Genomic DNA, 12,286 nt, shown 5'->3' with positions numbered 1-12,286 from the left:
TCTTTTCTCATGTCTCTGCAGCATCTAACTACTTTTCTCCCAGGTTTCCATTTAGTTAGCTCCATCCATCTTCTAATTAAGCTTCCCTGTCCCACCTGAAGAACAAAACTCCCACAGCATGATACACTCTCCACCATGTATTTCTATGTTCAGAGTGATACAGATTGTTAGTTTTGATCCTTTTGTAGATGTTTCCACATAGAGCAAATATCTCAATTTTGAATTTTCTTCTCTTACGTTTGCTTTATTCCGTGCCTGGATTGTAGTCATAAAGACTTTTCTCCCCTTAATAGATTTCATAACTTTTGAAGGCGACTAAACAGTTTTATTCAGGGGTTACTGACAGAGTTAACAAATATTTTTCCTTCTACTAATTTACTGTTCAATTACATTTAATCTGAACAAATTACATTACAGTTTGATAATTGTTTTGTAATAATAGCATTCTATAACTGTAAAATCTTTCACATACAAAATATTTTAGTAATTTTTTTTAATTCAAACACACGGAATATAAACTACTATGCTAGATATACCTTTAAATTTTCTCAGATCACATGAGGGAATATTTACAACATCCTTTTCTTGCATCTTTCTTTTGTTTATGTCTAAATCTCTCTGTGAAACTGGGCCTGTTTTTCATGCTGCGGTCTGTCCAGAAGCGCCTGCATTTTTTTTTTTTTTATGAGACAATGTGATAACCTCCAGCGCACAATAAAAACTTTCAGTCTGCATCGTGGGAACAGCTGCCGACCCCACATTGGGCCACTTCCTTGAAAAGATGAGCTCTTGTTTCCACGCTGTACGTGACGCTCGTCACTGCGGAGGCCGCATGTGGACACGCAGAGACTCCGGAAGAGGAATATGACCCGAATTAAACTCCAACAGGAGCAAAGACGAGGCTTACAACCACGAGGTCCTCTAATGTTTGACACTCCTTTGGACTTTGTGCTTCTGCTTCTTCTAGCAGCTCCTGTAAGCTAAATGTGTCACAGTGCCATCTACTGGTCGAAAAGGGGAATACACAAAGGTAGAGATACTTCATAGTGGAGACAACTGGAGCCGTAAAGGTAAGACGCAACATATAAACACAATGATGTGCAGATAAAACAGCTAGCTGACACTACAAAGACAGTTTACGTTTACGTTATTACCCCATAAAGCTAAAACTTAAACTTTAAAGTTACTATTAAGACTTTCCGTATCTCTAGAAATGGCTTGAGAACGTCATGGTCAGACTTTTCTGTTTGTTTTGTTATGTTTGCTGTGAAATGTTATTTGATAAACATAAAATCTACACTCCCTTGTATGTCTCTGATGACATCACAAAAGGCACAGCTGATCAGAAACGTTTCTAGCTCTTGTTTTGACCTGCAGCACAGCCTGTTCCATCAACATCCAGTCATCCAGGCCAGAGGAATGAAGAAAGGCTGAGAAAAATACCACTGTTCAGCAGTTCAAAACGCTGGATTTAACTCATTTTAGTTCCAACTTATTAATTCAATAAATAGCTACTAAAATAAATAAATAATTTCATCATCTTTTATAAAGAGACACTATTTTATTTATATATTTTTTAGCTCTAAAATACAGAAAAAAATTAATATTTTTGCAAAAAGAGTTGCATACATTTCCCTCTTGTACTAAATGTTAATATTTATGGAAAATTATGTTAAAAAAATCACAAGTGGTTAAAATAAATTCATCTAGAAGATATTATTAATACTTTTAAAAACTATAAAACTGCAAAAACCTGCAATTATTACAAGATCCATTTTCAAAAACACTAGTAGATTCTTTGGCATGTATAGTGTTAACATTAACATTTTACAACATATTAGGAGTCATTAACAACAACAGTGGATGGTCCAAAGAGCCAAATAAAATACATCAAGGTTTTTGGTTGTAATGTGACAAAATATGAAAACGTTTAAATTATGCAAATACTCTTGCAAAGCACTTTACAAATACAGCATTTATGCAAAATCCTATTCATAAAACCTCAGTGTTCAGCTTTATAACTAAACTTTGCATAAACATGAGAAAAGGTAACTCAACCAGGTCACATCAAATAAAGAAATCATTATCTGTTGTGGAATAAAACATGTGTCATCTGTTTCTGAACGTTTTTTCACACAACCGATTAGATCATATTACTCTTTTTAATTTTAAAGGAATGACTAAATATGGATTGTAAAGTTATATTTGCTTCAGGTTATTAAATTCACTTTGGAAATCTTTAAGATGTGAATATTCTGCTGCTCTGTTTTATTCTCTTCCACAGACATTAAGAACAAAGGTAAAAGCAAAAGAGATAAAGATATCGAATCAAACAACAAATGCTTAAAGGAGCCTGGATGTAAACAGTTTGGGTTTATTCCGCTGAGGTTCCTAGAAACTTCTGAGAATAGAGTAAGTGTGGAACAGAAACAAAAATAGAAACAGGTGGGTAATGCATTAACAAGTTTACAAAGAAAGTCAACAAAAAGTGGATTATAAAATAAAAGATCTGCAGCATAATGGACAAGTCAGATAAAACTGAAGAACGACAGCTGTCAGAGGTAGGAAAAGGAAATAAGACGTACTAAGAGAAGCGGGTAGAGGAAGGAAAAACACAATGTAAGGATGACAGGGGTAGGAAGAGTGTTAGTGAGAGGGGTGAGGGGAGCAGATATGGGCCACAGCGACATTAGGCAGATGGCTCAGAGCGCTCAGCACTGTTTACTTTACCCTTACTGTTCAAGCAAAACCAGCCGCGGCCCTAAAGTGAAACCTGCAGTGCCGCGCCTGCTTCCAGGTGGACGTGGGAACGCGAGGACGGTCAAGCGGAGGCCTCCGCGTGCAGAAAGGGTTTGTTATTATTTCCATATGCAAATGTCTGCAGCGACAGTAAGCATACATCAGCAGAGGTTCCCACGACGTTGGAGTCACACCCTGCGCACGAGCCTCAAAGTAATTGCTTGCTTTTCTTAAGAGGGCATGGACGAGTGGGTTTACAGAGCACACAGTCATGTCCTGTGTTTATGCAGCAGCACTCCACCTCTTCAGTGGCGTTTACCTGCTACCTGCACAGAGCACACCTGCTCACTTCAACAACACACTCATTAATCTTGACTCCTGTCCACCATTAAAATCCCTCCTCTGTGCTCTATGCTATCCACATCAAGATCACTTTGTGAGAATTAGAACAAATCGTGTATCAATTTTTTAATATATTTTCTTTCCTGTAATGAAAGCAGTTGTCGTTTTGCCGAGGTTTGAACCGGGAGGAAGCGGCCAACCGGCTGGTCTGTGGAGAGGCCCTAATCCCTGGATATCAAAATGGCCTTATGTAAGAGACGCTGTGGACTCCACTGGACAGGAGAAGCAGCAGCAATACTGGCTACTCTGCAGCATAGATTAAAGTGCATTTTGCCACAAAAAGCCTCTGCCAGCTTAGAGAGGATATGCCGGCGTAATCAATAAGCGATCTGCATGGCCGTATGGATGCATTGCAGAATTGATAATCAGCTCTTTTCATAGTCAGAACCGTAAAGATGTTTCACGGCACAACCAAACCAACAAACACAGTGTGTGTGTGTGTGTGTGTGTGTTATTTCTCATGTGTTTTTTTCCTGTCACTTTTCTTAGAATAATCTGAATATATTTATTTCTCCTAAACATTTACAGCTGTTTTATTTTGCAAATGTTTTTTTTTTCCTGAATATGCTTGTTGTTTGTGATTACACACCTCACGTCTCACTTTTTCCAGGACTTTATCTTGGATTGTTTCTAATCCCAGTTTACATTAATAAAAGTTTTTTTTGTTTGTTTGTTTTTTTTTTAACTCTCCTACCTGCCAAATAGCATTTGAATGTTTCTACTACAAGTTTTGGCTTCTTAAACTTGAAGAAGTTTAAGAAGCTTCTTAAACTTGAAGTTCTTTCATGTTCTTTCAGCCATGCAAATGTACTGTATTTTCCAGATTATAATTCACAATCTTTACATAATTTGGCTGATCCGGTAATTTATATATGTTTTTTTCCCCTTTATGACATTTTTTTTGACTGATGCAACTTATAGTGAGGAGAATACATTATTTTCCTCCTTTTTGTGTTTGTCACATGTATTTCAGATCACCCAGCAGGTTTTACTATCAAAGGCAACATGAGTAAAAATAAAATCGAGTTTTTAAATTCTACCATTTATTCACAGAAAGAAAAGTTATTCAAACAAACATAATCCTTTGTGATCAGGTGACATCTTTTATGGGTATTTGAGCATTAGCAGCTTGTTTAAGATCTCTCACATTTTATTTTGAACTTTGACTAGGCCACTCTAAAATGGTGGTGAACCCGGTAGTGCGCTTTGGATTAGCTTAACGTCAGAAACGGATCGCCAGTTTGATCAATTATGGCAATTATGGACAAAAATAAAGCTTTTGAGTCTAATTTTCCACAGTATTATTAAGGTGATCACTGTAGTTTTGACTTTGATCGGTGATAAAATGATACATGAATGAATGAAGCTATGAATTTTAACTCCAACTTCATAGCAAGACATAACAAGAGCCACTCTGGAGACCAGTACCCTTGTGAATTCAAATATTAGCTCCTACTTTTCCAGTTTCCACAGCAAAACATCCAGCATGATGAAAATACAACTCAAACTCAGAATTAGAAAAAATACTTACTTCATTTGTGAATTGTACATGTTTTCCTTTCTTTTCTTTTCAGTAACTTGAAGCTTTCATCGCCTTCTACTCCTAAATCTGTGCTGGTGAAGCGAAAATATCAGAGCAGTGCAAGCAGGTGAAAATGACAAAGAGCTAATGGAATATTCCAGTAATATATTTATAATTTTTCTCCCCCATTTGTGATTAATTTAACACAGCGCTCATATATTTCATCAGCCAGTTCACAATCCTGACAGTGAGTCTATAAACATGGACTTTTAAGGCCATCGGCCCCTTTTCAGACCAGGGGAGTGAGTGGGAGAGCTGGGCCAAATTAAATGTTCAGCTCTTTCTAAGGAGACAAAGAACCCTAATGTGCTGCATCAGAATCCCATTATTTACTGCAGCTATAATCAATATTTTCACATCACGAACGGGTCACAGTCACGGAAGGAATGACAAACCCACCGCTACTTTCCATGACTGATGCTACCATCACAGCTATCGAGTGGTTTCTGCCTTAGTGGTTCTGTTTTCTGAGTTTTATGTCGCAGCGTTTAACAAATACGTTAGATTTCCAACCTGATACTAATGGCAGGTATTTCCCTGAAAACCCAATAACTTTAAAGTGCTTTTAAGTCTGCTGCCCGAAAGCAGGATGTGAATGACTGTTGGTAATCTTGACCCAGTTTCATCTCAATTTTCATCTAAAATGATGCAATCTCAAAGCAATAACCGCTTAACCGTGTGTTAGCAATGTGCAGCAGAAGGTCACGTGTCCCCTCCTTTCATCCCGCCACCTCTCAATCATATGCAGCCCAACAGGTGTCAGAAGGAGAAAAAGAGGTCAAAAAAACTGTTACCTGGTTCAGGAAACAGTTCAGGGATTTTCAAACTGTTCCTTAGTTTAGTTACTTATTCTGCCTGAGGAAAGAAAACACATCAATGACTGACAACACTGCAAAAACACAAAGCATTTTAGGTCTATTGACAGTGAAACAACTTGAAATAAAACAAAACTAGCTTACGAATAACTTTTGACCAAGATTGTTTTAAGTAAACAACGCCTTAATACTGATTTAAAAGGTGGCAGATTATTTCATTTATACCTTGGGAAAAGTTAAACAATTTGTAGCAAAACTAGTTTTTAAAATCAATATCAATGATTTATTTGCCTAAAAAGTTCCTATATCTTGCTCAAAAGTGGCTTCACAAAAGTTAGTTGTGTTTTACTTCAAGTGCACCAAGATATTTGCACAACTAGACCTAAAATACTTTGTAAGATTGTTTGCTTTTGCAGTGAAACGTTTCCATTTCTTGTGCTTTATCGGAAAAATGTAATTAATGAAAATATGGAAAACAAAGAAGGTTGTTCTGCTGAAGTCTGACGTTTTTTCACTAAGCCCAAAATCCAAAATGGCTGCCAATAGCTGAGTTATTAAACTGTTTCTTTGCACTTCCAGCTTGTACCATTACAGAAACAACATCTTTTTTATGGATATTTTCCTTTAGTATTTGACATTTAAACAACTGGAAAGTCCTTCAGGTTTTCTCTCTTGTTGCTATTGGCTTAACCAAGTTCTGATTGAGAAAACTTTGTAAAAAGAAGATAAAAAATCTCTAAATCAACAGAAGCAAGCTATTTTCTAACCTTACATTAAATGTCTGATTTACCTTTATTTTTACTTCATCCAATTTATTTTTTTTACCCTGCACAGCCCAGAATACGGGAAATCCTTAAGTGCTGTCTTAGAGGACTTTATTTGCGCCTTCACATTGCCCAGAAATGAAGAATAAACAATATCTTTAAGGCCTAATTTAGTACATTCACAGGTTGCATGCTTGCTAATAAATAAACCTAAAACAGGAAGAAGGAAGAAACAAGTACTGCTCTAAATTTTAAACAAATATTAGCCTTAAATTACTCAGTAAACCCTCAATAAAAAAAAACACATTTCGAATCCAGGAAATATCAGAGACATCTTCGGTATGACAGACATCGACACGACGATGACTCTAATACGCCGATGGTACTGAAGCGTCGCTCCGGCTTCGTTTGTTTGCCAGAGCTTCTTTCTCTGCCTTGTGAAAGGTTCTGCTTGGTGTTGGCCTCAAACTAACACCCACAGAGGCTGTGAATTATCAGAGATGCCAGTCCAGCTTTCACTTAGCAACTCTCACCCACATTCCTCAGTCTCCCTCCAAAGAGCCAGAATCCCCTCCTCAGGTTCAGTGAGGAGCGACCGGCTGAACGAGGGAGGAGGAGAAATGGAGCCAATTAAAACCAAAACAGTCAGATTGGTTCGTTTTCTTTTGACTTCCTGGATGCCTATTTATGTTTCATCAATATAGAATGCTAAATGAACAAATCCCTTTATTTTCCTGCTTCTTCTCTTTGAAAGTATAAATTTATTGGACAATTCTGAACCATTTTGCTTGTTAATATGTGTATTTATTGAATTGATCTATTCAGTAGATCATCACCAACCTGCAACCAGCGCAGCTAACGCTGCAACAAACTCAGCGAGGGTTAAATCTGAAGAATGATTTTTATACCGAAAACATAAAAACACACTTTTTCATGTTAAAATGGTTTTAACAGCTATAGTTCAAAGTTCATCCATCTTATATAAACTCACTGAGATTACTGAAAATGCAGCAACTTGTCTGTCAAAAACTAAAAAGCGTTTTTGTCATGGAGATTTTAGTGTTTTTCATGTTCAGCCTTGTCACAGTGGTTTGTATTCTGTTTAGACTGAAAGCACTTTATAAAAGTATTACTATTATTATTTCGAAATGGATTATAAATACACTGAAAAACATTTGAGAAGAGTCAATTCTTCCAAACGTCTTTTAAGAGTCACTCCTGTATGTTGGCCTTTATACAATAATAACCTTTATTAAACCAGGTTTGAGATAAAAAAAAAATCTCTTTTACAAGCCAGATCTTCACTTCAGAGTGCGTGTAATTATTTCTACACTCTTTCATTTGTTCATTTTTTCCCTATGAGCTCAGTGTCACTTTCAGCCTTTCTCACAGGGAATATGTGTGTGCTTGGTGCCAGGCAGTTGCTGGGTTTGTGTACTCAGACTGAGCGTCATGTCTACACACAGCTTGCACTGCCCTTATCTAAAATGACCAGAACCCAGAGCACAGATAAAGAGTCAAACCCCTCCTTCTTTTCCTGCTCATCCGACTCTGCCGGGCGGTTTTCGCACCGTCCGTCTGGAGCAGAGCGTCAGCTGACCCCGATGCCGCACAGGCAGACGTTTGTGTTTCACGGTGCATAAAGCACCATCAAAGTAGCAGAAAAGAAGAAATATTTTGGAGACGAACCACCTGTGGAGCAAATCTGTCATGAACCGCAGAGGAAGGTTTCTCAGGAAACTAGTTTCCAGGATGTTTCCAAGAGGGAATAAATTTCAGTGACAGGAGCTATTCTTAGTCTTTGTCTTGTTCTTAGTCTCCAGGTTCTGTCAACATTGTGACGGACATGAAGAAGTGTCATTTAAACAGAGAGAGATCCATTCTGCTTGATTTTACCTCTTATTCCTACAACACATTTTTAACTACAGTCATACTGTAAAAGTGCTGATCCTGCTGTTTCTTTTAAAAACAAACAGCATAATGTGTCTGTGTTTGATTGAGTAAAACAAAAGCTTCAACATCCAGGCCTCAGCAGACACGATGAATCAGAAAGCCAGAGTCTCTTGTTGGTCAAAACATGCTGCAGTTGAACAGTGACTCATACAAGACGTTTATATTATCGTATAGGAGAAATAATATCTTCTAATGCATTGTATGGTGGTGGTATTCAACTCTAGACATCAAGAGACGTCAATCTACAAGTTTTAGATAATGTCCTAATTCAGCACAATTGATTTTAATGTTAAGATATCAAAATATTCATATTGCATGAATATCATTTAATGAAACACTGCCACAAATCTTTCCAGGAACACATTTCTCTAACATAAAACTAAAATAACTTGTCAAGAAGAAGTCTTTTTTATTATTATGAAGATGCTGTACGACTTTGTGGGAGTAAATGATGAACAACCACACCAGTATGAACCTGAACTGATGTTTAAAATCAAAGTGAAAACTCTTCAGATTTACACTGTCATGGCCGACAAGCCGAGGAGCATATCAGCCAGGTCGGCTCATGAAAAATGCTGAAAACACACTCGTTCTTTCACCTGATGTTAGCTTAAAAACACTTAGCACAACACTCAGGAAGAATGCGGCAGATGTCACAGTCGGACAGCGAGAGGGTTGTCCCATCAGACCGTCAGTTCCCGAAACCTCATTAAATCAAACGCAGCAGGGTCAGTGCGACCCTGCTGGGCCGAGCACAGGACCTTGTCTCTTCAGACCACAGGAGGATTAGACAACACTTAACATTCTTCTGCAGAACCTGATGAAATGCACTGGAGGAATTTAAGCATCTAAATCAGAAGGGCAGGAAAATGATAAAACTGTCAGGACTGTGGCTCCAAAGGACAGGATTTGGAATAGAGACGGTCAGAAAGGTCAGTTTTTCTAAGTCCAAGGGAAAATTTTGATTTTTCAGCGGAAATTTCTAGTTAAGTCTCAAGTTTCTGAAGACAGAAATTAACATTCTGTCCTCTGAGGTATAAAGCCTATCAAATCTATATCATATGAATTAACATTTTCCTTAACCTGTCATTCACAGGTTGTCATTCACAGGGGTGTCAAACTCCAGTCCTCAAGGGCCGCTGTCCTGCAGTGTTTAGATGTGCCACAGGTAAAAAACGGTGGAATGAAATGGCTTAATTACCTCCTCCCTGTGTAGATCGGTTCTCCTGAGCCTTGCTAATGACCTAATTATTCTTTTCAGGTGTGGTGCAGCAGAGGCACATCTAAAAGTTGCAGGACAGAGGCCCTTGAGGACTGGAGTTTGACACCCCTGTGTCAAACTCCACAGGGGTGGAGTTTGACACATTAAACTTTACTTTAAAGTTTAATGTAAAGTTTAAATTAAATTTAAATTTAATTTACTTTAAATTTAAATTTAAAGTAAAGTTAAATTTACTTTACTGATTGAACATTTATCATTTGAATACTATAAATTGTAAAACATAATATTCACCAACTAAACTTTTTAAAGGAAATATAGCAAAATTTCTGGAAAAAAAAAACAAACAAAAATAAAACAAACAAACAAACAGGAAGTGGTTTTCGTTTGAAGGTTTGTGGAGTCAGTAGTTTAACATCCAGATGTTCAAGTTAAGTTAATTTTATTTCTTTCTGAAATGACCAGAAGTCTTTTCGAGCAGAGTTCACTTTCAGAGAGTTGAGATAAGCCATTAATAGCTCTCAAAGTTCCCAAACGTCCCTGGTTAACAAATCAAACGCACCTCTGTCAGAGCTCTGGTCTCTGGCTTACGTTGTGTAAATGTTGCTTAATGGCAGCAATAAATTTAAAACCATATTTAGAGGCTTGCAGTAACTTTTTTTAATGGCAAATACTTTCCAGAAACATTACAGAGAGCACATACATACCATGCATAACATTACCATGACATCTGTATGGCAAGTCAGAGGGGACAACATCGATCATTTGCTCAAAGAATCTGGAGTTACTGCCATACTTTTATCCTAAAACACATGAAATTTAAAGTATTACAGCAAATTTAGTCAGAGTTACAGACCGCCAAAGGGCTTCAGTAGAAAATCAGGCCTGGTGAAAGAGACTGGCTCTTAATTAGTTTCTTCAGGAACAAAAATTTAGTTTCCCGCAGTCAAAGATCTGTCACATCATTACGTCAGTGAAAACATCTCTTCCAGTAAAATGTTGTTCCTCCCTATGTTTAATTTAATTTCCTGTGGAGGATTACTGATCAGGATGACAACATCACAGTATTTGATCCTTAATCCCTGCGAGTTAACATCACCAGATTAATTCAGTAATCTTGATTTAAACAACAGTTGATGGTTGTGAACACACCTTAGAAACCCGACTGGTTGTTCTCACAATTTCGATATTAAAAAGTCAAAAATGAAATTAGAGATAAATGAAAGTAGGGATTGCAAGCTTAGATCTGTTTAGTGCATTAATCTATGCTAACAATATAATGAGCAATATTAAACCAAACAACTGAGACCAATAAACCTTTTTATGTTGATGCTGACCTGATTTTTTATTAAAGTTGGAGCTTTGAGATTTTGCTGATGCTATTCTGAATTATGGAGAGTGAAAGAGACAGAGAATACTTAACATTTTAACTGATTATTGGTGCCTTTAGCCAGCCTCCAGAAAAGACTAAGTTCTGAATTAGCACCGATTTATAGATTTTGGTGGTGAAAAATGGAGCTAGTTTTGCATCAGTTTGAAAGAAGAAAAAAAAAAACACCAACAAAGAATAAATAAGATTCAAAATATCACAACATTGTTATAATAAATCTGTTAAACAAATACAAATCCAAGCTATTTCACTTGATTGTGAAGGACACTTCTTAAACATAAACAATAAAAATTATTCTCAATATTACTGAGCAACAGGTTAAGCTTTTGGAAACTTTTCTCCAAAAAGTTCCAGCAAATGATAAACAAATCCAGTCATTTGGTTATTGTAGTTTACTTTTGAATCTCCATAAGGAGCTATAATGTACAAGCAATTTATAGGGTCAATTGTGATTATTTTGTGTATTTAATCAAGAAATATAAGGTAAAATAAAGGAAGTGGCTGCGATACATCTTCAAAGATTCATTCCTTCTTTTCAAATTTTCAATCACTTATATTGTTAGAAAAACATGTTTTCAAACACGCGATAGACTCAATAAATCATCCTTGAGGAGTGAAAATGTTCTTGTTCCTTCTATCAGAATGTACAAACATTACCACACAGGTTCTGTCACAATACCTCTGATTTTTTATTTTTATTTTTGGCAGTAGAGGTTTACCAACTTGTAGATTTCTGAGGCATCCCAGTGAAACACGAGACCCTACCATACATTACATAATTGATGCTCAGCTGAGTCACGATCAATCCCCTTGTAATGTAAAGACAGTTGAACCTGAAGGTCATCGTTCTCAGTCAGGTTTTTATGGATTGGGGACAAGCTGAGGGTCCTAACACTGAAAAGCTACACGCCACACTTTTCTTCCTGCAAGTGGGCGGGTGTGACTTCTGTGGAGAGAGTGTGACTATTGAGGCTTTCTGGTGCTGGAGTTGCCAAAATGTGGTTTTTTTTAATTGTTATTATGCAAATCAGACATAAATTTGCATATAACTAAAGACCTTCTTGAAGTCTTTTCTTTTTCTCTGAGACACATGGAGCTCCCACAATGCTTCCCAGTTTCACATATGGTGAACAGACAACACATTGAGGGACAGCCGGGACAACAAAAACCCTCCCCAAATGCTGTCAAATGAATGTAAAGGAGCAGGAAAGAAACAAAACCAACTAAAAAGAACAAACATTTACTTCTAAATATTAAGTGAATGTATATTAAAAATAGATCTGTGGAAAAGGTTTATGCAAAATAGTTTAAGGCGAGTTTAACCTGGTTTGAATTTTAAATCTGTTAGCTCTGAAAAGCTAGCATTAGCTAATATGCTAGTAGTAACTAACTATAGATGGAAACATTTGGATGTTATTTGAA

The 12,286-nt window shown here is 36.9% G+C and overlaps 1 protein-coding gene across 1 annotated transcript in view; it reads right to left on the bottom strand.

The window, feature by feature from the left end:
• Positions 1-8,938: 8,938 nt before the first annotated feature.
• Positions 8,939-12,286, bottom strand: part of LOC103147822 (polypeptide N-acetylgalactosaminyltransferase 6-like) — an 8,616-nt gene continuing 5,268 nt past the window's right edge. The window contains exon 7 of the mRNA XM_016678764.1: positions 8,939-9,023. Coding sequence (XP_016534250.1) covers positions 8,939-9,023 — 85 coding nt within the window. The remainder of the gene's footprint in view (positions 9,024-12,286) is intronic.

The sequence above is a fragment of the Poecilia formosa genome, unplaced genomic scaffold (assembly GCF_000485575.1).
Source record: "Poecilia formosa unplaced genomic scaffold, Poecilia_formosa-5.1.2 Scaffold190, whole genome shotgun sequence".
NCBI classification, from domain to species: Eukaryota; Metazoa; Chordata; class Actinopteri; order Cyprinodontiformes; family Poeciliidae; genus Poecilia; species Poecilia formosa.
Note: the sequence above shows the minus strand (reverse complement) of the source record. Positions and strands in the feature narration are given on the sequence as shown.